The sequence below is a fragment of the Chiloscyllium plagiosum genome, unplaced genomic scaffold (genome assembly GCF_037043375.1).
Source record: "Chiloscyllium plagiosum isolate Xiang-an unplaced genomic scaffold, Cpla_swu_hap1 HiC_scaffold_44, whole genome shotgun sequence".
Classification (NCBI taxonomy): Eukaryota; Metazoa; Chordata; class Chondrichthyes; order Orectolobiformes; family Hemiscylliidae; genus Chiloscyllium; species Chiloscyllium plagiosum.
This window is the reverse complement of record NW_028270182.1, coordinates 812,510-827,116: the sequence shown is the minus strand read 5'-3', so window position 1 is coordinate 827,116 and position 14,607 is coordinate 812,510. Positions and strand designations below refer to the sequence as shown.

Sequence of the window (14,607 nt, the reverse complement as noted above, 5' to 3'; positions counted from 1 at the left end):
TGAAGCCCCTATTAAATTTACAAAATAAAACAATTTTCAAAACCAGTCAGCAGTGTCAATCCTCCTCTTGTATCTTCTTGGGTCATCTTTAGTCTTCTGTTGCAGAGATTTTTCATATGCAAAGGTACTTTTTAGAGGGCGGGTCTGTGGGCAGTTTGTATGGCAGTAGGAGCTCTTGGTCTCTCTGGCTAACTGTTGAAAATGCCTGATTTTTATACCCTACAACATCAGGGCGTCTCATTGGTTTGCTGTTGTCAAAGCAGTAAGGTTCAAATTTGTTTGGGTTTTAGTATCTTGGAGCATAATTTAAACTGATTGGCTAAATTCGAATTGTTGTGGAAACATGGCAGCCCAGCTCATTTATTTGTTTCACTGCCAAATGTTAGATTTTAAAAATTTTCCAGCACACTTGGTGCTTGCCAGCTGTCACTTTCTCTTAAAGGTATAGTACACACGTACAGCTTCATAACACTGTATAATGCATCAAGTGTATTTGTGTCAACATGTTCTCCACTGGCTGAAATGTACAGGGCATCGACTGTACAAAAACAGAGTGCTGAAATACTGAGCAGGTCTTGCAGCATCTGTGAAAAGAGAAGCCATGTTGGTGTTTCAAGAGCAGTGTGACTCTAGAATATTTATGATCCAATATGTGCAACAGAACATTGATTCTGTAGATGTACAGATGCTGGAGATCAGAGCTGAAAATGTGTTGCTGGAAAGGCGCAGCAGGTCAGGCAGCATCCAAGGAACAGGAGAATCGACGTTTCGGGCATGAGCCCTTCTTCATTCCTGAAGAAGGGCTCATGCCCGAAACGTCGATTCTCCTGCTCCTTGGATGCTGCCTGACCTGCTGCACTTTTCCAGCAACACATTTTCAGCAAAAGCTTTACACTAGTTAACTTGGTAAAAGGACACACAGGAGACAACTGACTTGCATGGAATGTGAAGGTGCAGGTAGGAGTGAAGGGCCAGTTATGTAGATGCATGGAGAAATACAAACAATGACTCTTGGCTCTTAATTATATGCCTTGTTTCAATGATGCCGGCTGGAATCACAGCTAGCTGATCAGTGGCAAGATGCTACTGCTAGGGATCCTGGAGCTCTGTCCCAGGCACTAAAGTATATGTTGGGTATGCCAAGGGTACTGGAGGCCCACAGGATGTCTCTGTGGAGTGAGAATCATGTACATCTGCAGGCTAAAAGGACACTGAGGAAGAAAATGGAATTTAACTCACTGTTTTTGGTATCTCTTGACATGCTGTTAGTTTCTGTCTCACTTTCTTTACAGCATTGAACTTGATGAACTTCCACTAGTGCAGACAGCTGCTAATTTGTTCAAAGATATGTGCTATAAATACAGAGAAGAGCTGATGGCTGGCATCATTGTTGCTGGGTGGGATAAAAGAAAAGGTGGACAGGTAAGGTTTATAGATTAATTATTAATTTTCTCTGAAATGCTGCAGTTGTAAAGACATTGTGGGGTGCTGGGCTCTAGCCAATTACCAAAGGAATAAAGTGAAGATAAAAGTTTCTGATCGTTACCTTAAATCACTGCCCCATATTTAACTTGGATATTTGAAGTCTTCTTAATGTGTTGTTGTGTCTTCTCTCCATGTTCACCCCTTCAATAATTCTGTACTGGGATTCAACCTTCCTTCCCTGACTATCCCACAGCATTGATGCGGTCCTTTTTAAGGCCACACTTGTGACTATTTTATTTCACAGGGGGGTTTTGATATGAGTGTCTTTTTCCTCAGTTGAGGACTTGCCCTCAGTCATTTCTATTCTTGCCCCTTTCCTTTCCCCCCTGAATGTTAACATAGTTCCCCAAGTCCTCACTTTCCACTCCATCAGTATTTGCATTCAAAGGATTATTCTCCTCCATTTCCACCACCTTGAGCATGAATCCACCACCAAACATGCAGTTTTGTCCTTTGCTTGCATTCTGCAGCAACTGTTCCTTCCATGATCCCTTTGTTGCTCCTAACACTTTCACTACTCCATGGCATCTTCCCATGCATTTGCAGGTAAAACGCTTGCCCTTTTACCTCTTCATTCCTCTGTGACCAAGATCCAAAACACATCATCTACTGCTGCTCAGTGTATGGTCTCGTCTACATTGCAAGATTAAATGCAAACTGCATAACTGCTTTGAAGAATGCCCCTGCTCTGTCTGTAAGTACAGCCCCTACCTTCCAGTTGATTACCATGTTGAAACACTGTCTTGATCTTGTGCTGACATTCCTGTTGCAGTATTCCAGCAAAACGTAATGCAAGCTGGAGGAACAGCAGCTCATTTCCCACCTTGGCACTTCACAGCCTTCAGGACTCAGTGCTGAGTTCAACAACTTCAGAGTATGAGCACTGTCCTGCATTTTGATGGTGCAATCTTGTGTGCTCTGCAATTGCCATGTTTCCACGGGTTTGCTCTCTGTAACTTACTTTCTACTATTCACACCTATCGTTAACACTTACTTTGCATCTTGATCTCTCTTGTATTATCATTAGCATGTATTTATGTTTTACTTTGAGTATTCACGCCATATATTCTACTGGGCGCCTCTCCCATAAAACCCACAATTTTCTAGCCTCTTCAGTTTTGAAGAGGCGACATTGAACGGCAAGCATTAACTCTGTTTCCCCTGTCACACGTACTGCCAGACATATTGGGTTTCTGTTGCACTTTGTAGATCCATGGCACCCACAGTGTGCAGCAATGTTCCTTGTATCCTCATTATTTTGTTATAATTACCACAGTTGATCAGTGTTTGGTGATCCACCTTTCCACCTCTCCAACAATGACAATTTTAGTTCCACTCTCCTGTTGTTAATCTGCTGCTGCTCAACTTTCACACTGTAACTCAACCACTGCTTGTGTCAGAATTTATTTTAACTTAGTTTCATAGTGAAATTGACCTTTCTTCTTATCTATTACTGCCAGTAAGTTGGACATGAGGATTGAGATCACCTTTGTGTCTTGTAATTTCTTCCCTAAATGAGTTGTGAAATTGTCACCAATACAGAGATGACAGTAATTCAGGGAGAAGCCTCAGTAACGTAGGTCCGGCGATAAATGTGGCTGTGTTGGCATTATCCACATCCACCAACAACTACTGCTTAAACGAACACCGAAGCCCCAACTTTGCCCACGGGATGAGACCATGGGAAGAATAAAAAGAGAACAGCATGTAGCGCTTTTTAATGAGCAGATGAACAACTTTTTCATTCTGTGAAAAGTGGGGGGGGAGCAGGATCTGTAGTATGGTAAAAGAAAAAAAAATCGAACTGACCAATTTCACAGCCTTATCATAGGAAGTGAGAAGTGAAGATCTATTCAGATTCAGTTGCTCTTAACACATTTAAAAATCCATCCATCCTTCTGCTTTACTTTTTTCCTCCATTTCTCCCTCTCCTAAATGTATCCATGAGTTGAAGCTATAATTCACAACTTCCTCCATGTCGTCAGGATTCGTCTGTGAATTAGTGTGATTGCGCTGGGAGTTAATGTCCTTGTTTGTGGTCGTAGGTCTACACTGTTCCAATGGGGGGCATGATGGTACGGCAGCCGTTCTCCATTGGTGGCTCTGGAAGTACCTACATTTATGGCTATGTCGACTCCTCGTACAAACCTGGAATGACAAAGGAGCAGTGCTTAGATTTTACAGCAAATGGTGAGTTCAATGAAGAGTTGTATAGTTGTGAGTTTGTGCTGCAAGTGGAAAATGTTTAGAAATTTCATCTCCCACTCAGAAACATTTATAATTAAAATCTGAAAGTGCCCATTATTATTTAACAAGAAATTTTTCATAACCCTATTTTGGAAGTCTGGTGATGCACTTGAGAGGACAGAATTATTAAACCACCATTGCACCCTAAAGTTAAACTGTCGCTTGAGATCGGAATGTGACATTCTTGTAAAAAGCCAATGAGGTTTGAGGAAATGTTCACACTTGCAAAGTACTATTTTGTTTCTATTGAGATTTGAAGCATTATACCAAAAAGTAATGTCTAGACATACCATATGGTTCAAAATACTGCACACTTACCTAATGTATGAGGTTTTCTGGTCAAACTAAAGAAACCCAAGAGCTTGAAATGCATAGAAGTTGCATTTCTTTTTTATATATATATAGGTTTTTTTAATTGAAAAAGAAAATTTTAAAGATTTTTTTACAAAATTACAAAAATAATACAAACTAGTGTATTCCGCTTTGCAATATAATAACAACACCAATATTAAATGAAATAAATAAAAAATAACTCACTTACTACTTCTACAAACAACCAAAACCTAAAATAGGATATCATACATTACTAACAGTAAACAACAAAGTAATTAAATAACTAGATACATGCTCAAAATAGATTTACATCAAGTCATAGTAGACCCATATTTATACGGGATTCCTCCTTCCGGGCCCCCGGGCCCCTGAACCAGCCAGAACCATTACCACAGCTAAACAAAAGCTCTAGACAATATGGCCAAAATGTTTGTATCGATGTAGTTCAAAAAAGGCTGCCATGTTCCGTTTTTTGGTGCACCATATACGTGAGGAAATCAAGGGGGATATTTTCCATGACTATCCTCTGCCAGTTTGAAAATTCTGGGGGGGAGCCTTTGGATACCCAATTCACTAAAATATTTTTCCTTGCACAAAAGGAGAGGATAGTAAATGATTTCCTCCCGTATACATCCAGGGAGGAAAAATTTGGAGAGCCCAAAAGTAGAGACGTTGGATCCGATCCAATCTCTATACCCAATATCTCTGTCAAGGCATTCGCTACTGTATCCCAATACCTACGGATCTTAAGGCATGTCCATAGACAATGCATGAGAGTGTCTATTTACACTCGGGACACATTGAGGATGCTCCTGCCTTGAATTTTGCGAGTCATTCAGGTGCCATGTGAGCCCTGTGAAGTATCTTTAATTGGGTAGCCTGAGTTCTGTTACAGATAAAGATCTTTTTGGCCTTTTTCCAGATGTGCTCCCACGTTTCTAAAGAAATTTCCAACCCTAATTCTTGATTCCAGGTTTTCTATAATCATTCCATGTCCTTCGAGACCGTGTTATATAGTGAATGATAAAGAGTACTGATCGAGGGTGGCCCCATTGGCCATAACACTCTCCTTTTCCTATCCGATTTGTAAGAATTGACTATCAGTGTGGTCTTCTTTTGTATAAAGTCTTGTATTTGAAAATACCGAAAGAGGTCCTTGTTAGGCAGTCCAAACTTCTGGCGCAGCTGCTCAAAGGCCATCATAATCTCCCCATCAAACAGGTCTGCCAAGCAGGAGATACCTCTGGACTCCCAAGTTTAAAATGTAGCATCTGTCAGCCCTGGCTGAAATCCTGATGCTCCCACTATGGGGGCATTAGGGGAGGCTTTTTGCAGTTTACCCTCATCTTGTTGCATTATCCTCCAGGCTTTAATTGTATTTAGTACAGTAGGGTTTTTACAATAGTCCGTAATAACTCTCATCTTGTCTATAAATAATAGATTGATAAGAGGACACTTTATTTTGGAGGTCTCAATGTCTATCCAGATTGGGTCTCTTGTGACCCACAACCAATCAACTACATAAGGTAATAAGGAGCTCAATTGGTAACTCCTGAAATCTGGGAAGTCCAGTCCTCCCCTTGCTTGTGGGAGCTGCAGCTTTTCTAATTTGATAAGGGGCCATTTATGACTCCAAATAAAGGAGCCGAGCCAGCCGTAAAGCTTAGGCAGTGCCTGTCTCCACATCATCAAGGGGAGCATTCTCATAGGATATAGAAGACGAGCTAAAATATTCATCTTAACTAAGGCTACGCTGCCTAGCCAGGATATTGGGAGATCTCCCCAGCGTTGAAGGTCCTGCCTTATTTTCTCTAATAAGTGTAAGTAATTGGCTTTATTTAACTGACCTAATACTGGAGTAATAAAAGTACCTAAGTACAGAAGACCTTCTAGTGACCACCAAAAGGGAAAGTAAGATCCGTCTGGTAAATTAGATATACTGGCAAGGCATCCGAACGGCATTGCCTCCGATTTCATAAAATTGATTTTGTAACCTGAGAACATACTGAATAGATTGACCACTTGAATTAGGCGGGGCATGGATGTCAAAGGATCACTTAAGAAAAGGAGGACACCATCGCACAGACAGTAATTTTGTGCTTGCCCGATCCAACCCTTGGAGCTATTATATTAGGGGTCAGTTCGTACAGCTTCCGCTAGTGGTTCAATTTACTAGCGTAAATAATAATGATGAGAGAGGACCTTCCTGGCCACAGCTCCTGCCAATGCTAAAGCTATCCGAACTTAAACCGTTGGTGGTCATATAATACTGAAACCCATTTAGTAAAGACTTCTCCAACACCGAACTGTTCCAGTATATAAAAAAGATATGGCCATTCTACCTGATCAAACGCCTTCTCTGCATCTAGGGAGACAACTAAACCCGGTATTGCTCCCTGCTGGCAGCCTTGTATCATATTTAAGACCCTTCTAATGTTATTAGTTGACCTGCGACCCTTTATAAACCCTGTCTAGTCCTCGTTTATAATGAATGGTAAAACCCTCTCCAGTCTTAAAATTCTTTCAAAAATGCTAGCATTAAAATCCACATTTAACAAGGATATGGGTCTGTATGAAGAGCAATCTTTTGAGGCCTTTCACTTCTTAAGAATGAGAGAAATATTTGCTGCTCTAAATGAAGGTGGGAGGCAGCCCTGACTGTGTGAGTAATTATACATATCTATGAGTGGCCCGGCCAGTTCCACTATAAATTCTTTATAGAACTCAACCTGCAATCCATCTGGCCCAGGAGCCTTGCGACTCTGAAGATCCTAACCGCATCCTGTACTTCCTGGGTTGTCAAGGGGGCATTCAAGTTCGTCAACTGCTCCGAGGTTAGGCCTGGAAGGACCAAATTTTTAAATAAAGACTCCATCTTCCCAGTTCTATCCTCACAGCCCTGTGACTTTTACAATTCAAAATAGAACATTCTAAAGGCTGTATTGATCTTTTTACGATTACACGTCAGGGTATCAGCACTTTCTCTAATGGACGTAATGGCTTGAGGAACCTTTTTCTTTCTGGCAAGGTAACGCTCGATACCTGCCAGGCTTGTCACCATATTCAAATAATCTCTGCTTCGCGAATAACATTTCACCCTTTTCTGTTTGAGTAAGTGCAGTATTCAAGGCTTCCCTAAGGGCTGTGATCCTCTGTAGTTTAGTAATGGAGGGCCTATCAACGTACACAATTTCAGCTGCCTTCAGGTGAGCCTTGAGCAGGCGCTATTGCTCTCCCTTTTGTCTTTTCCGGGTTGCAGAATATGAGATGACCAAGCCTCGTGTATATGCCTTAGTGGCCTCCCACATCATCGAGGGGTTACTGGCCGTACCCGAGTTAATATCCCAGAAGGTTTTGAATTCCTGCAAAAAATACTTTATAAATTTGCTATCCTTCAATAAGAGAGGATCCGTACGCCAATGTCGGGGGCCTATCCCATCATCCCTAGTCTTGACTTCCATATATACTGCGGCATGATCAGAAATAGTTATGCTACCTATTTTACAGGACAGCATTGAATTCAAAAGGGTCAAGGGAGCAAAAAACATATCAATTCTGGTATGGCATTTGTGTGGGTTAGAGTAGAAAGTAAAGTCTCTGCCCTGGGATGAAGACGCGCCACACATCATCTAGTCCTAGCTCCTTGCTCAGATCTGCCAGTTGCCTACGTCTCCGAGATATACCCGCAATGCTCCTAGGCATGCTATCCATCTGTGGGTCAATAATACAATTAAAATCTCCCCCTATAATTGTATGGCGGACCCCGAAAGCCATTAACTTAGAGAACACTTCCGTTACAAGTCTAAAAGGGTGTGCCGGGGATCAATAAAAATTTAAAATCCCGAATTCCTCTCCATATATTAAGACTTTGATCAATATATACTGTCCATCTCATCTTTTATCTGGCTTAACATTTGGAAAGGAAGATTTTTCCGAATAAAAATGGTTACTCCCCTACTATTTGAGCTGAAAGGTGAAAAGAACACCTGACCAAACCTGTTGTAGCTACCTGATGTTGCTTTAAGTGTTCCTTATCAAGTAGATGTGTCTCCTGTAAGAGAGGTACATCAACCCTTTCTTTTTTCCTTTTGATTGGTGAATGACTCCCCTTGACATTCCAGGTGCACCACCTAAGCGAATGGTTAGCCATGATCGTCCAGGCAGGCCCAAGACCCCCCAGGAGGAAGAACCCCACCCAAAAGACATTGAATAAAGACCATAGAAAATTCACATATAAAAAACACTTTAAAATATTTAAATCAACACAATTAAGTACTACTCCTAAGTTAAAAATAACGCACAACATATTTGAATGGAGACTTTTCCCCCTTGCTCCCGGGGGCATTACGACCTACCAATAACCCCGTCATAACCTCTTCCAGCTAGGGCCCTGCCCTCGGCCCAGCCATTCCAAAATGGAGTAAATAAATTCAAGTGTCTTATAAAACAGGAGTTAAAAGTGAATGACCCACCCCTCCCCCACACCCTCACCTAGATACTTTTAATAAAAACAATACAAAATAGAAATATATAAAGTTACAAAATTACAATCTCAGCAAATACTAGGCAACTAAATAGAAAGAAAAAAACCCCACTCTAGAAAAAACTCTCCCCCACAAATCAGATAAGCCGCACATGCTATTAAAAGGAGACCAAAGAAAGAGTAAAGAACAAGCCCCCCCCCCCCTCCAAGGGAAAGATGAGTAAAAGAGAGATGGAGAAAGAAAGAACGGTAAGCAAAGTGGGGGGGGGGGGGGGCAAAATAAAGTCGTTATCCATACAGTTCAAGTCCCTCAGTCTATTTGAGAGCATCCAAGAATTTCTTTACTTTCTCCAGTGATCCAAAGTTATATAAGGATCCTCCATGGCTGAAGCGCAGTGTTGCCAGATATCGCATTGGGTATTGAATATTTAAGTTTCTCAGACACTTCTTCGCCTCATCGAATGCCGCTCTCTGGCGGACCACAACTGGAGAGAAGTCCTGAAATAGCATTATCTTGGAGCCCTTGTACATCATGGCCTGGGGATCCTTCCCCAGGATTCTGGAGGCCTCTAGGAGCATTTGTTTTCCCTTATAACATTGAAGTCAGACTTGAACTGGGTGGGGCGCTTGTCCGACCCGGGCTTGCGCACAGCAACCCGGTGGGCCCGTTCCACCTGTACCCGTCCCAGCTCCGACTCCAACTTCAATAATTGTGGGCATCATTGCTCCAAGAAATCCACAAGCTGGCCTTCCTCCTCCCATTCGGGAAAGCCCAGCAACCGAATATTTTTCCAACGACCTCTATTCTTGAGGTCGTCAATGTGCTCCTCCAGGGTCTGGACTCGCTGTTCCAGAGCCCGGACCTGACCCACAGATGACTCAGCAGCAGTCTTCAAGGCTGCAGCCCGTTGTTCCACCCCTCTGACATGCTGCCCGAGTTTTTTGATCTCTGGGTCATGCTTCTGCAGCGCGATCGAGATCGGCTCCCACCTGGACCGGGCCCCTTCAATGGACGTATCGATCTTCTCCTGGACTTTGACGATCTCGGAGATCAGGCTTGACTCCGCAGGTAAGTCCCCCGAGGTGGCCGTGGACGTCCCTGCTGCTGCGGGAGGGGATGGGGGAGGGGTCCCTCCCTGTTGTGAGCTGCGGGAGGTTTGCCCTTAGTCATTTTTAAAAAAAGCACCAAACTGTTAAAATTTGACGCAAAATGACTAAGAGTGCTGGGCAAAATGACTAAGAATGCTGGGCATCCTGAATGGTTTCAAAAGTGAGGTGAAGGTGGGCACCCCACTTTGCCCGAGTCTTAGGCAGAGCAGTGCAGACTCGGACCTACTGGATCTTGGGTCTTGGGCCATCTTGGGTCTCCCCGGAGTTGCATTTCTAACTGAGTATCAGTGGTGTGAAAATTGAAGTATTCAGGCAGAATTTGAGTATGACTAGTTTCTGATCTCGTGGGACAAGCAAGTAGCCTGTCCTCCAACTTGTGAACAATAATATGACATTTTGCACTACCAAAAAAAAATAATCTTAGATTTTCATATTCCATAAAGATTGATGGAGTTTTTCTTTTCCTTACTCCTTTTGAATCACTTTTGAGTTGAGTTTGAGGTGGTTGGTTGGAGGAGGCAGAGTAAGGGGTATGGAAGAGGATATGAGTGACACTACTGTCACAACTTAACTGGGGAGAGTGTTGAGAATTGTGCCTATCCTTTCCACAAATCACCAAAATATATATATATATATATATATATATAAAATCCCAATTAGATCAGCAAAATTACCAATTTGCCTGACTGGCTCTATCCAGGACAAAAGCAATTCATATCAAGTTTGCTTCAGTAACAGTCAAAATAGCTACTTAACTGGAACAGTAGGAGCAGTAAATCTAATTCATGCAATTTAAATTGTTTTTTCAAAGCCCCTCAACACACACATGCACATGCGTCCACGTGCACACACACTCAATAATAATTAAGGCAGAAAAAATGGTTTAACATTGATATGGAACATTACAGCGCAGTACAGGCCCTTTGGCTCTCGATGTTGCATCGACCTGTGGAATCACTCTGAAGCCCATCTATCCTTCACTATTCCATTTTCATCCATATGTTTATCCAATGCCCATTTAAATGCTCTTAAAGTTGGCGAGTCTACTACTGTTTCAGGCAGGGCATTCCACGCCCCACTACTGAGCAAAGAAACTACCTCTGACATCTGTCCTATATCTATCCTCCCTCAGTTTAAAGCTATGTCCCCTCGTGCTAACCATCACCATCCGAGGAAAAAGGTTCTCACTGTTCACCCTCTCATTATCTTATATGTCTCAATTAAGTCACCTCTCAGCCTTCATCTCTCTAACGAAAACAGCCTCAAGTTCCTTAGCTTTTCCTCATAAGACCTTCCCTCCATAGCAGGCAACATCCTGGCAAATCTCCTCTGAGCCCTTTCCAAAGCTTCCACATCTTCCTATAATGCAGTGACCAGAACTGTACGCAATACTCCAAGTGCGGCCACACCAGAGTTTTGTACAGCTGCAACATGACCTCATGGCTCCAAAACCCGATTCCTCTACCCGTAAATGCTAACTCACCGTATGCCTACTTAACAACCTATTAACCTGTTTGAAAACTTTCAGGGATCTATGTACATGGACACCGAGATCTCTCTGCTCATCTGCACTACCAAGAATCTTACCATTAGCCCAGTACTCTTTATTCCTGTTGCTCCTTCCAAAGTGAATCACCTCACACTTTTCCACATTAAAATCCATTTTCCACCTCTCAGCCCAGCTCTGCAGCTTATCTATGTCCCTCTGTAACATGCAACATCCATCAGCACTGTCCACAACTCCACTGACCTTAGTGTCATCTGCATATTTACTAACCCACCCTTCTACCTCTCATCCAGGTCATTTATAAAAATGACAAAGAGCAGTAGCCCCAAAACAGGTCCTTGTGATACACCACTAGCAACTGAACTCCAGGGTGAACATTTCCCATCAACCACCACCCTCTGACTTCTTTCAGCTAGCAATGTCTGATACAAACCACTAAATCACCCTCAATCCCATGCCTCCGTATTTTGTGCAGAAGCCTACCGTGGGGAACCTTATCAAACGCCTTACTGAAATCCATATACACCACATCAATTGCTTTACCCTCATCTACCAGTTTGGTCACCTTCTCAAAGAACACAGTAAGGTTTATGAGGCACGACCTACTCTTCACAAAACCATGTTGACTATCCCTAATCAACTTATTCTTCTCGAGATGATTTTAAATCCTACATCTTGACTGAGTTCTTTGAGAACGTGACCAAACAGGTGGATGAGTGTAAAGCGGTTGATGTGGTGATAAAGGTGGCACAGTGGCTTAGTGCTTAGCACTGCTGCCTTACAGTGGCAGGGACCCGGATTCAATGCCAACCTTGGGTGACTGTGTGTGTGGAGTTTGCACGTTCTCCCTGTATCTGCGTGGGTTTCCTCTGGGTGCTCTGGTTTCCTCTCACAATCCAAAGATGTGCAGGTCAGGTGGATTGGCCATGCTAAATTGCTCCATAATGTTCAGGGATGTGTAGGTTATGTGTATTAGTCAGGGGTAAATGTAGGGGAATAGGTCTAGGTGGGTTCCTCTTCGGAGGATAGGTATGAACTTGTTGGGCTGAAGGGTCTGTTTCCACACTGTAGGGATTCTATACATTTCAATTGTGCCCATTCCCTACAGTTTCCTTCCCCATCCTATGCATCCTAAATTTTGCCTAATCGCATCATAATTGCCTTTCCCTCAGCTATAACTCTTGCCCTGTGGTATATACCTATCTCTTTCCATCGCTAAGGCAAGCATAACCAAATTGTGGTCACTATCACCAAAGTGCTCACCTATCTCCAAATCTAACACCTGGCTAGGTTCGTAACCCAGCATCAAATCCCAGCCTCTCCCCCTTGTTGGCCTGTGTATGTACTGTGTCAGGAAACCATCCTGCACACATTAGACAAAACCTGACCCATCTGAAGTCATCGAACTTCAGTTCCAGTCAATATTTGGAAAGTTAAAATCTCCCATAACAGCTATCCTGTTACTCTCGCTTCTATCCAGAATTATCTTTGCTATCCTTTCAACTACAGCTCTGGAACTATTCGGAGGCCTATAGAAACTCTCAACAGGGTGACCTCTCCTTTCCTGTTTCTAACATCAGCCCATACTACCTCATTTGACGAGTCCATAAACGTCCTTTCTGCCACCATAATACTGTCTTTGACTAACAATGTCACACTTCCCCCTTTTTTACCATCTTGTCTGTTTACTGAAACATCTAAATCCCAGAACCTGCAACAACCATTCCTGTCTCTGCTCTACCCATGTCTCCGAAATGGCCACAACATCGAAGTCCCAGGTACCAACCCACGCTGCCAGTTCACCCACCTTATTCTGGATGCCCCTGGCTTTGAAGTAGACACACTTCAAACCACCTTCCTGCTTAGCAGTGGACTCTTTTAATCTTGATACCTCATTTCTGACCTCGCTGCTCTCAACCTCCATGACACCAGTACTCCAACGTAGGTTCCCATTCCCCTGCTGAATTAGTTTAAACCCTCCTGAAGAGCATTAGCAAATCTCCCCCCTCCCCCAGGATATTGATATCCCTTTGGCTCAGGTGTAGACCACCCTAACTGTAGAGGTCCCACCTATCCCAGAACTAGCCCCAATTATCCAGGTATCTGAAACCCTCCCTCCTGCACCGTCCCTGTAGCCACGTGTCTGACTCTCCTTTCTCCCTATTCTTCACTTTGCTAGCACGTGGCACAGGCAACAAACCAGAGATAACAACTCTGTTTGTTCCAGCACTAAGGTTCCACCCTGGCTGCCTGAATTTCTGCCTTAAATCTCCATCCCTTTTCCTACCCATGTCATTAGTGCCTAAAGGGACCACGACTTGGGGCTGTTCCCCTTCCCCCTCAAGGATCCTGAAAACACGATCCGAGACATCATGAACCATGGCACCTGGGAGGCAACACACCATCTGTGTCTCCTTCTCTTGTTCCCACAGAACCTCCTGTCTATCCCCTAACAATGGAGTCCAAAATGATTAATGCTCTTCTTCTCTCCCTCCTTCCCTTCTGAGCAACAGGGACAGACTCTGTGCCAGAGACCTGTACCCCATGGCTTACCCCCAAGTAAGTCGTCCCCCACAACAGTATCCAAAACAGTATACATGCCATTGAGGGGAATGGCCACAGGGGATCCCTGCACTGCCTACCGGTTCCCTTTCAGTTCCCTGATGGTAACCCATCTGGCTTTTTCTTGTACCTGAGGTGTGACTACCTCCATGTAACTCTTTTCTATAACCCCCTCCGCCTCCCAAATGATCTGAAGTTCATCCAGTTCCCTAATGTGGTTTTCAAGGAGCTGGAGTTGGGTGCACTTCCTGCAGATGCAGTCAGCTGGGACACTAGTGGTGACCCTTACCTCTCACATTCTGCAGGAGGAATGTTCAACTGCCCTAGCCTCCATTCCTACTGTTCTAAATTCCCAAGAGACTGTAGAAAAATAAAGAATAAAAAAAATCACTAGGTACCTGACCAATCTGGCACACAGAACCTTTTTTTTGGTTCGAGGTGGAGGATGGGTGGGAGGCACTACCTAAGTAGTGTTTCGGGTAATGCTGCTGCTCAGTGTGCATCCGCCTATTCATGAGTTTATAAATCAGTGATTCACCTTCCTGTCAGCCTCCTGGTTGCCACTCCCGCTCTTCCTGCTGCTGAAACAAAAGAAAAAATAAATCCCACAATCCAAAGATGTGCCGCTTAGGTGAATTGGCGATGCTGCATTGCCTGTAGTGCTCAGGATGTGTAGGTTAGGTGCATTAGTTTGGGGTAAATACAGGATAATAGGATTGGGGAATGGGTCTGGGTGGGTTACTTTTCAGAGCACCAGTGTGGTCTTGTGTCAAACGGCCTGTTTCCACATTGTAGGGATTCTGTGATAATAAGATGGAAAAAGAATACACAAGCAAACAAGGTTCAAATCTCCAGGCCACAAGATGGAAAGCTATTTGCT

The 14,607-nt window shown here is 43.4% G+C and overlaps 1 protein-coding gene across 1 annotated transcript in view; it reads left to right on the top strand.

Annotated features, from left to right (window-relative positions):
* Positions 1-14,607, top strand: part of psmb6 (proteasome 20S subunit beta 6) — a 34,133-nt gene that overhangs the window by 17,916 nt on the left and 1,610 nt on the right. Inside the window, exons 4-5 of the mRNA XM_043682114.2 lie at positions 1,293-1,422; positions 3,531-3,675. Coding sequence (XP_043538049.2) covers positions 1,293-1,422; positions 3,531-3,675 — 275 coding nt within the window. The remainder of the gene's footprint in view (positions 1-1,292; positions 1,423-3,530; positions 3,676-14,607) is intronic.